This window comes from Oncorhynchus keta, chromosome 5 (assembly GCF_023373465.1).
Source record: "Oncorhynchus keta strain PuntledgeMale-10-30-2019 chromosome 5, Oket_V2, whole genome shotgun sequence".
Classification (NCBI taxonomy): domain Eukaryota; kingdom Metazoa; phylum Chordata; class Actinopteri; order Salmoniformes; family Salmonidae; genus Oncorhynchus; species Oncorhynchus keta.
The window spans coordinates 8301428-8313323 of NC_068425.1; the positions used below are offsets into that span (position 1 = coordinate 8301428).

An 11896-nucleotide genomic window follows, 5' to 3' on the forward strand; every position below is an offset into this window, starting at 1 on the left:
AAAGATAGACATAACAACAAACATAGTTATTTCAGCCTTTGTATCTATTGACTGTGGCTTATTTTGACTTGATTTACTGTAGTTAAACCAGATGGTACGACTTTGAAACCATTTTTCTTTTTCACAATGCAAGGATAGTCAGTTTTGACAGCTAGTTTTTCATTTCATAATGGTACCTGTCACACTGTGTGTCAATACTTGAGAGTAAGGTATTTCTCAGGGATGATTAGTCAACTGTTGTCACCACAGTTATTGTCTATCCGGCCACTCAATGTAATAATTTGTACAGTGCTCGGTGACAACACCATTGTGATGGGTTTTGCAGTATCCCAAGGGAGAAAATTAAGTCCATCAACTGGTAATAAAACACATTAGAATATTGTGTTGTCATAATACAGTATACCCAGCACCACATAGAATACATCGCTATTCACTGAGTGTACAAAACATTATTAACACCTTCCTAGTATTGAGTTGCACCCCCTTTTGCCTCCAGGCTTAAAAATCCTTCTTTAACCTGTCTCCTCCCCTTCATCTACACTGATTTGTTGTGGATTTAACAAGTGACATCAATAAGGAATCATAGCTGTCACCTGGTCAGTCAATGTCATGGAAAGAGAAGGTGTTCCTTATGTTTGTACATACAGTGTATATGGCTCTGATAAAACCATGCTATATTTAGTTCAATATTTTCCAAGTTGAATATTGAATATAGCAAACAGATATGTGTCAAATGATCTCATTTCATTTGTGCAATATCAGGTTAAAAAATAATTATATCTCATCGCCTGCTTTATTGTAAGTTAGTGACTTCAGTGCAATAACTGGCTACTTCATCTCTCCATCGTAGATATTAACAGTTTGATTCGATAATGACCTCATGACCTCATGACTGGTTCGAGTTCCGTCATTTGACAAAACCCACTTCGTGTGAGATGCACTCCTCAAGGAGGAGTGAGTGTGTGTCCTTCTGTGAGTGTGTGTGTTCTTCTACTTTCTAGCAGTGTATGGGCCATATCATGACACCTAGACATACTGATTTTGATAAAACAACGCATTATTCTCTAAGCGCTGCGTCATCGGATCCTTCCGTTATACAGAGGGAGGTCTGAGAACCACTGAGCGCACTCTGGGCTTGTAGACAGTCACATGACCCTCCGGGCCCATTACAGCATTCCTGGAAGCAGGCCCCGTCTTTCCCGAAAAGCGTGGAATGTGATAGGCGACGGGTTGAGGAGATTTCCCTCTCGGCTGCTGAATAGGCAGCCTATTACATTACCGCCGCAATGTAGAATATAGAACCACTCTCCACACCAGAACCACGAAACAAACAAGACTAGAGGAGAAAGAAAGTGCCGGTATATAGTGATATTCTCATGTGTCACAGATTATTGGTTTATTAAACTCACCATTGCCTTTGTGTGTGTCGTAATCACGTCAAGTATCAGTGAGAAGTTGCTAATGAAGCAATGGGGTTGACACAACAACAACCTTAATTGGTTAGTTTTCCCCCTCAGATGTGGATGGCCATATGGAATCCTTAGTTTGGATGAGGTCATCTCGTATGGCTGCTGAGGTTCTGAATGAGGTGCTGACGGAAGGGACTATCCTGGCTCACAAGCAGCACGGTTCTCCGCCCATGTTCTAGACCACAGGATATGACCCCAAAATCCTCTTCCCACAACCCCCCTTTCTATAGGCCCCTCCAGGCTGCTCATGCTATAGTCAGACATATTTCAGTTGGTCACAATACACACAACTGTAGGTTGTTGAAGTTCTAAACTTGATATGTGGAGAAAAGCTCAATGTGAGGAATCTACAGTATAATTCCAACACAGTCTAAATGTGTGTGTGAGGTGGGGGTGGGGTGACACTTGCAGGATATAGATATGTGCATGCTTTATAATTCCAACATGTTTTTATCATGTAACTACATGGAAACGATGCTGGTAGTAACAGAATCTGGTCGGTTGCCAAATCAAGTGTCACGTTGCCAAGTCATGTCCTGTTGCCTATTACTTCTCTTCAGTTACTGTGTGTGTAATGCTGAGAAGTTACAGTTCAGAGGTTACCGTAGTGGTTATAGAATAATTGAGGGCAATGTAACCTACGGTATCAAGAGTTACCAATGTTTATCACTGTCTTTACTGTATATTGAGAAATTCCTATTTAAATGGTGGCAGAAACTTCAGTTGTGATATCCCCTGAACTCTAACCTGATACACGTGAGTGAATGTGTCTGTGTGTATGGGAGTCTGGCACATCTGTGAGGCTATGGAATGATGAGATATGAAGAACGTTACGGAACAATGGAGAAGTACTGAATCTGTATCGTCTCTAGCCTATCAAAACATGTGACATATTTCATAGCCATATTTACATGGTTCTCAAACACAGTTTCTTTGTTTCTTTGCTTTTGCACCTCTTTCCATGTGGATTGCCCCAGTTGTGTTTGAAGGACGTCAGCAGTTGTGGGCTGAGACAATGTGTCGGCAGCCATATTGGTTCACTGCCACATTGGATTTGCCTTATCTGTGTGCAACCATCGCTGATAAGGTTAAAAAGTTATCTGGCTGTCAACCAACGTTATCACCTCAGATTGCCACCTGGAGAAACACAGGGAAACTCCAGGAGGATCGATGGTGACATCATGTTCATATACAGTGTACTTTATAAGGTTTGACTTTACGTTCCATACCATTTATAATTTAGGTCCCTTTTTATTCTAAAGTTGACCAAACATCACGTATAATTTCAATTTATTTGTATTACAATACACAGACTAGTAATATGGAGGTTTAGTGTAACGTGTGTAGGCCTAATGATTATGTATTATTACATGTATTATTAGGATATAAAGTAATTCTGGGTGATTTTGTATTCTGGCTATCAAAGATGTAACCCAGCCCAGCCAGCCCAGCCAGTATGTTCGCTGCTCTGGCCCCCCAATGGTGGAACAAACTCCCTCACGACGCCAGGACAGCGGAGTCAATCACCACCTTCCGGAGACACCTGAAACCCCACCTCTTCAAGGAATACCTAGGATAGGGTAAGTAAGGGTAAGTAATCCTTCTCACCCCCTTCTCCCCCCTCCAAAAAAAAAAAAAAAAAAGATTTAGATGCAAGTGGCTGTTCCACTGGATGTCATAAGGTGTATGCACCAATTTGTAAGTCGCTCTGGATAAGAGCGTCTGCTAAATGACTTAAATGTAAATGTAAATAAAAGGAGAACTACATGTAAAGTGTTACCTGTCCTATTGAATCAAGGAGAGTTTCATTGTAATTTCACTAGTGTACACCATACAGATATGACAAGACATGACTCCGGGGCATTGTGGACATCACTTGAGGCTACTGCCTACCATTCTCTCTGTTGTGTCAGGAGCAGCTCACAGGACCTGCCTTTTTCCATCCTGGAAATCTTTGATGTGGCGGCTTCTGTGATCAAACCGTAACAGCAGCAACCAAAGTCTTGGTGTCGCTCATTTTCCTCAGCAAAACCCTTTGTTTAATTCAGACAATATGAGAAGAAATGTGAGGAGTTCTCCACTTTTCAGTTACGGTTTATTGAATTATTGTGTGAGATTATGTCAAACCCTACGTCATACTTTAATGTAAAATATTAAATCTATGTTGTTATGATCATAATATGACATTTCAACTGTTTATCTACTATAACAACAATGTTGTGGTCATAAAGATCCACGTGAATCAAAGAACAAAGTGATGAATAGTGTCAGAGTTTGATACCTTACACTGTTATGGTACATCTTTAGCTACAGTGCCTTCAGAAAGTATTCACACCCCTTGACTTTTTCCACATTTTTATCTGTTACAGCCTGAATTTAAAATGGATTAAATGTAGATTGTGTGTCACTGACCTTACACATAATACCCCACAATATCAAAGTGGAATTATGTTTTTAGGAATTTTTTACAAATGAATTCAAATGAAAAGCTGAAATTTCTTGAGTCTTTGTTACGGCAAGCCTAAATACATACAGTAGTAAATATTTGCTTCACAAGTCACATCATAAGTTGCATGACTCTGTGTGAAATAATGGTGTTTAACATGATTTTCAAATGAGTACCTCATGTCTGTACCCAACACATACAGTTCTCTGTAAGATCCCTCAGTCAAGCAGGGAATTTCAAACACAAAGACCAGGGAGGTTTTTCCAATGCCTTGATAAGAAAGGAGATGTTGGGAGATGGGTAAAAATAAAAAAGCAGACATTGAATGCCCCTTTAAGCATGGTGAAGTTATTAATTACACTTTGGATGGTGAATCAATACACTCAGTCACTACAAAGATACAGATGTCCTTCCTAACTCAGTTGCTGGCGAGGAAGGAAACCACTCAGGGATTTCAACATGAGGCCAATGGTGACTTTAAAACAGTTACATAGTTTAATGGCTGTGATAAGATAAAACTGAGGATGGATCAAGAACATTGTTTAGGATAAAAAGAAACAGAATAGACCTAAGCACAAGCAAAATCCAAAACCTGTTTCAGTTTACTTTTCAACAGACACTGGGGGAGAAATTCACCTTTCAGCAGGACAATAACCTAAAACACCAAGGCCCAATATACAATGGAGTTGCTTACCAAGATGACATTTATATTTTTTAGTGGCCCAGTTACAGTTTTGACTTAAATTGGCTTGAAAATCTATGGCAAAACTTGAAAATGGCTGTCTAGCAATGATTAACAATCCACTTGACAGAGCTTGAAGAATTTAAAAAGAATAATGTGAAAATATCGTACAATCCAGGTGTGCCAATCTCTTAGATTTACCCAGAATAACTCACAGCTGTCATCTCTGCCAAAGGATAGTCTAACATGTATTAACTCAGGGGTGTGAAAACATATGTAAATTAAACATTTCTGTATTATTTATTTATTTATTTATTTATATTGAAAAACATGTTTCACTTTGTCATTATGGGGTATTGTGTGTAGATGGGTGAGAGAGAAAAATCTTTCATCAATTCTGAATTCAGACTGTAACACAACAAAATGTGGAATAAGTCAAGGGGTACGAATACTTTCTGAAGGCACCGCACATACAGGTCAACCTAGTAAGGTTTCCAATGTGAAGACAGTTTGTGCATGCAGCTGCTGCTTTTCCTGGCCTACCTCCTACTTCCTCCTCATGTGAGCCCTCATAGCCAATCAGATGAGTTATAGCCAACACTCATTAGGCTCATTCAAATGTGATTGGCTATTGCGAACACTTACCGATCCCACATTTATGTGTAAACATAACTATGTAAACATCATATTGAAAAATCTGGGGCAGTGACATTCCTCTTTATGCAACAAATCTCTGCCTTGCTCCACCTTACAAGCCTGTGCCGTCCAAGAGAAACACCTCGCAAGAACTTCACAGCAATGGCCGCTCTCTAAGAGGGAAATAAACAAACGTCTTGATTTTCGCCGATTGTGAGGGGACCCGGCTGATAAACTCTCTCTCTTAGTAGTGGCAGGAGTCCAAAGAAAACAAATACAGATGGAGAAGCATAGACACAGGCACCACACCTCCAATTATCAAGCACCTAAACCATATCAGTCGGCCATTACCTCCTGCTCCTGTGTTTACTGATCTAGTAAGGGCTTCGGGGCGTGACTTCTGTTGTCTAAACAATGGCCGGGGTCTTCCTTGTGCTTATGTCCAGGTTTTGGTCTGGTCCCAGGTAGAGTGGACTAGATGTTTCACATGAGAAGCTGAATGAACACGTCCATTCCCATAGCGACTCACTTCAGGAGGGTGGGAAGTGTTAGCTTAAGCTAGCTGAAGTTGAGCCAAGAAGTGACTCTCTGCTGAGATGCAGCACTGAGGATACACGTTTCGACAGTTTAGATGGGCTTTCTTTTGGTCGATAAGACACCCCAGTTGCCCTTTTCAACCTTAAACTTGACATTAATCGTAATTCTTCACCTTCCACTAATGCTAATGTTAAGTTTACTAATGCTAATTTTGTTAACATCTCACTTTGTCACAACCCATGTTTCCATAGCCTTCGCGATGTATGTTGATCAGCTGATATATCCTGAAAGGATCAAGTGATACACACCCGTGTCAAATATGAACACACACCACCTCAATCCCACTCTCCTCTATCTCCGCCACGTACACACCTACACAAACACACACACCAAGGTACACCAGTGAACTGAACTGACCCCATTCATTCCGGTGGTTATTTGAACGTTCAATTGATTCATACCTGTCACTGCTAGGGTCCCAGGGTTGTGAGTGTGCTCTGCCATTGATGAGGCAGATAGGGACCTCTGAAGTTGGGATCGATCAGGTGTCTTTGTCTTTCATGGAAGGGGGAGGGGGGGGGGGGGTGACGATTCCTGCCACACACACACTAGTCTTAGCTGAACCCTGTCTGGACCACTCCACTGTTTTTCCCTGATGGCCCCCTGAGTCTGATGACTCCAAAGGTCTGTGACCCAGTTCTAGTTCTCAGTTTCCTCTCCTTAAACTTGATTCCATGCACACTAGGAAGCCATTCTGGGTCTAGCTGGTGCACACTATACATTTGGTTTCCCCACCAGGGGTACAATGTAAGGGCCATTACTTTGTCAGAGACACAGTAGGCTAAGTAATTGCAGTATGAAATAATGATAGTATTCATGTTTGATATAGGAACTTAATATCAATGTCTTTAATAAAATAACTCCCTCTAAGTACCATCATAAAAGGGAATATTGGACTAGCTAGTGAGTTATGTAGTGATGGCATAGTAATACTGCTTTATAAGATAACATGTATGTGTGTAGACTATGTGATTATGGAGAGGCGGGTAAGACAGGCAGTGGTAAAGTTGACATGGAGGAGAGTGCTTATTGGAACACAGATCCAGGAGATGCATTTTAAATAGGTACAGTAGACAGGCTGAGTCAAAGAAGAGCTTCATTTATGTCTTAGGAATACACATTATTCATTGTGAATTTTAGGCCTACTATAATGCCTGATTATTAGGCATATTAGTCCTACATAAACAATGCAATACTGCACATAATAATAATTATTATTATAATTTGTATTATTATTATAATTATTATTCATATTATTATGTTATTATTTTAGTTCTGACCATGTCAATAATTTAGGTATAAACCAAACAAAGGTATAAATAGTCAGTAGTGCTAAATATTCCAGGCCTATCTCATTAATTAACATAAGGTACGGTTCAATTACATAACTGTTTTTTTATCTATTTGGCTATAGGCCTATTTATTACCCAATTATCATTGAAAGTGTTGCAGGATGCTGGGCTGTGAAGCCACATACCCCAAATGTCCTATAATGGCTGCCGCATTATTGTTCATATCGCCCATTGTGTTCTCAGCGCCATTTTGCATCAGCATGACAGCAGCCATGAGAGCCGTTACCTCAGTCATTCCCTCATGCTACAATGCTATCTAAAGTAAGCTAAGCTAGGTCGGCTAGCCTACCATGCACCATATTCCACCAGGCTAGGCTAGACAAAAACAATAACTTGGCCAACCGATTGTGTTCTGTATCAGCTCTTGATTATGACGATTTCTCTTGGCTAACGTCTTTACCCAAATAGTTTTATCATATGTGTCGTGTTTATTTTTGCACAGAATTCATTTACAATAAGAATGCATTTCCCCCAGAAATATCTTATTGGAAGATAATAATTAAAATATTTCAATAATATTTAAAATAGCAAATTATTCGTTTGTGTTTCTTTAATACCCCCAAATCTGAAACCAACGGGTTATACAACCTTTGGAGATTCCATGTGTTGCCATATAATAGATGAAATCATCACAACATAATTGTGTGGAAATAATATTAACGACAATAATAATATTACTTATTATTATTAATATTATTATAATTATTATATCAACTATGCAATAGCAAATTATGCATTTGCCACGACCAGTAACAGATATTTGGTAGACCAATACATCTCAAACAGTCTCTATTTGAAATATTTCTATATGTTTCTTTATCTGAAAGAAATAATTGCACTTTCCATTTACTAGTAACTACATAATCAAAAACACTTAGGCCACATTATAAAAGTTTGTTTTTATTTCAACTATGAAAATAATGTACAATAAATAATTTGAAATTTACTATTAAAGAATCTCAATAAATAAACTAGTTCTAAACCTCATCAACAGGTTCAACGCCCGTCTCGAGAGAATTTCTAAAAGCAGTTCAACTATCCTTTAGGCTTATATATCTGATAGGCCTAAATTTCCTGAGAATTAAAAGATTGAGCTGCACTGAACAGTTTTGAAACATTAAGGAGACAGTATAGTCTATTACTGTAACTGCCAATTAATACTGTCAGAAAACAAGAAGGCAATAAATACCTGAAATTTGAACAAGGGGAAATCCGTATGTGATTTCGATGGAGTAAACCAAAATTATAATGCCAGGAAAGAACATAATAGCTCCTTTGCTATCTCAGGTTCTATGTTATCTTCAAAATAAACCCAGGAATCTTTTTCATACGTGTGTTTCAGGACTGTTGCCGAGAAGCATTCATACCATTGTAAGACGGTGGGACATTCTCCTTAATTCGATTGCTCTGCACTATTCTTGTTGTTAGAACTGTAAATGTTGTAAATCTATTGTACAAAGTGTGCTTGTAAATAAGTCAAAGTCTGCCTCGGAGAAATCTACCGGGCTGTCGAGTGAGCTCTGCAAGCTGGGCGATAAAGCGTCAGAAATCTGGAGGCAGGAATCAGCAGAAAAGAAATTCAAATCGGGCAGGGAGGAGGCGTCCTGCTGCTCTGAAAAAGAATGATCCGGGCCAGATGCGCCACGGTTGCCCATTGTTGCGGGGTTATCTGCAGTGGGCGTTGGGAACGGAGTCGACCGCACTGTTGTATCAGAGACTGATGCGGGCTCCTGGCAGCTCAGCTGGCCCTCCTCAGGCGTGGGCTGGTTATTGTCACTGCTGTTCGTGTAGGAGGCTGCCGAGTTACACGTCTCTTCCTCGGACGCAGCCGAGCCCGAGGCTTCCAGTGGCTGGCTCGAGTAAGGCGAGGAAGCATCGGCACCTTCCAGGGGCTCGAACCCGCCGGGGTCGCCCTCTTGGCCTTCCCTGTGGTGTGTCGTTTGCCGCTTGTGCTTCATCCTCCGGTTCTGGAACCACACTTTGACCTGTCTCTCGGTTAGATCCAGAAGGGCAGCTATCTCCACCCGTCGGGGCCGACAGAGATATTTGTTGAAGTGGAACTCCTTCTCCAGCTCCAGTAGCTGCGTGTTGGTGTAGGCAGTCCTCAGCCTCCGGGATCCGCTTCCGCTGTCCAATCCACCCTGCGCCTCTGCAAGAACCCAGACATAGAACATAAATAAGTCCAAAATAGCAAGCTAATAGGGTTGAGCCTAGACATTTGGCACGCAGCTACTGAAAACCATAAAAATGAACGAGGCGTATCAAAATCCCAATAGGCCTGCCCCACGTGCATTGTTTTCAAATGACTGCAGTGCTTCTCTGATGTCAGTGTATCAGGTTTGCAGAGAACACGCGTTATTCATCTAAGCCCCATATTTTGTTTTGTCCCATTGCCTCCACGTTATGTACTGACATCCAACATGGCTACCCCAAACCTCTAGACATGGTTATGAATATATATCATTAAGACAGCACTGACACTGACTGCGATTAAAATCGTTATTCTAGGACAAGATTTGCAATCTGTATCTTGAGAAATGCAACTTTATCAGGAAGAATACACACACACACACACACACACACACACACACACACACACACACAAACATCCGCATTATGCATAGAATATCTGACACATACAGGCATAACAAAGACTTTGCAATATAGCTAACATATAGCCGATTATGTGTAGGCTATATCAATGTTTATATGCCTGACATCAAATCACGCAATGCAAGATATGGATATGTTACAGTGAAATACAATCGAAAGGTGTGTAATAGATTAGTAATAAGGATTATGACGGGAAATAGCACTGCAGCATAATGCAGGTCTCTTTGACTCCTCCATACACACGACACAGAGGAGAATGGCACTCATATTTCAGAAATAAATGCATGGTTCTTGTCCTTTTATTAACGTCAACATGAGAGAAATGCCCTGCAACAATAATTTGAGAAAGATTAGGCTTCCATATCTGTTTCTATGAGGTGCAGCAGTATAGACCAACATGCAATGGAACCATGCAAATAAAGAAAATGGAAAAGAAAATGCAGAACAAATGTATAGCCTTGTCTTTTATATCATGTACCGACCTGTCGGTGATTCAAGTCCTGCAGTGGCGTACCCGGAGGATGCAGGAGAGGGAGAAGAGGAGGCTACCGTGGCATTCCCAGATTTGGGTCCCTTTTTCGAGGATTTCTTCTCTTTCATCCAGGGGAACTCGTGTGCCAGCGGGCCAGCCGCGCTCGCCGGCGGGGCTGGGCCCTGTTGCGGCTGTGGCGTCCGAAGCTGGAGGCCATTGGAGGTTCGCTTTTGGTTCCTCGGTCGCGCCTGGCTGCTTGTGCAGGGACTCAGGCTGGGGATGGTGTGCTCGAAAGGAGGAGGAATTACTGTCGAGTCCTTGATTGATGAAGTTTGAAATGACTCCAGGACAGCGGGAAAAGACGTCAGGCACTCTGCAAGGGAAGGCTGGCTGTTTATGAACCCAATCTCCCTCTCAAATTCAAAATTCATAGCTTATCCTGGTCCACAGACGGACGGCGAGATCAAAACGAGTAAAATAAAAATAAAAACGCGTGATTATTAGCTCCCCGCTATCCCGTATTTGCGGGCTTTAATAATTGTGTATATTGGTGATATTACTAGCGTATGGGGACCTTGGTCTACTAAACTGAAGACTATGGGCGAAATTGCAGCCAATTCCTGGTCACATGACAAGATTCAACCAATGGAAAGCCGGGGCCTGGTGGCTAAAGAAAGCATTATTTTCAACAAATGTTCAAAAATACCAAAAGATATTGGTTTGTGTTATCAGGGGGGTATTATTTTTGAGAAGAAAAAAAAGTGTTCGGTTGCCAACTGTCTCACCTCGTTGTTTCGAGTGGGAGGTTATGTGAGGGCCTTCATGTCAAACAATGGAGATTTGCATGCAGAGATTCTGCCTGGACCCTGGTGATGTAATCCAGTAAAATTTGGTTGTTGTTAAGAGCACATATACAATATGGCAAACGGTGTGTTTATACAAAAGAAGCCCATTAATCTTAAAAGTTTGACAAGAGGAGCAGACTTAAGATAAAAATAACTCCACCCAACCTAGATAGGAGATGTCTCAACAAGAGGCTGAGATTCGCTTGGCAAAATACTGAAAAACGGTTTCCTAGAGCCTAGCATAGTGCAGATTAGCAGCCTGCAGACTGCTATATTTTTGTTTTCATAAATGGAAGCTACAGAGTGACGAGCCAGGTCAGTGTGTGTAAGGGGTGTATAATTATATTATGTTATCTTTCTATAACTGCTAGCCTAGCTCTTTATCACCTTGCAGAGAGATATGCTACTAAATTATGTATTGTGTGTGTGTGTGTGTGTGTGTGTGTGTGTGTGTGTGTGTGTGTGTGTGTGTGTGTGTGTGTGTGTGTGTGTGTGTGTGTGTGTGTGTGTGTGTGTGTGTGTGTGTGTGAAATGGTCCTAAAAATATGCAGCCCATCAAGGCCTTCCACTGGCTGCTAGCTTGGAGTTTTCTCTCACAGTGTAACAAATGGACGGCTTGTTTACTGAGCCGACTGACTAAAGTTCACAGCGAGGTCGCTTGTACAACTGGGAATCCTAGCTTCTTAAAAACGAAAAACTTGGTCTGTGTTTACACTACGAATTCGTTGTTATCGATAAGCAAGGACGTAGTATATTGCCTATATGGCTAGGTTACATGTATTGA

The 11896-nt window shown here is 41.1% G+C and overlaps 1 protein-coding gene across 1 annotated transcript; it reads right to left on the reverse strand.

The window, feature by feature from the left end:
* Positions 1 to 8066: 8066 nt before the first annotated feature.
* Positions 8067 to 11394, reverse strand: LOC127929996 (homeobox protein Hox-B2a-like). Its single transcript, XM_052518633.1, has 2 exons — positions 10278 to 11394; positions 8067 to 9331 (listed from the first exon to the last, which is right to left on the reverse strand). Exons 1-2 carry the CDS (start codon positions 10696 to 10698, stop codon positions 8607 to 8609), a joined length of 1146 nt encoding a protein of 381 aa, XP_052374593.1. The 5' UTR covers positions 10699 to 11394; the 3' UTR covers positions 8067 to 8606.
* Between the last annotated feature and the right edge of the window lie 502 nt (positions 11395 to 11896).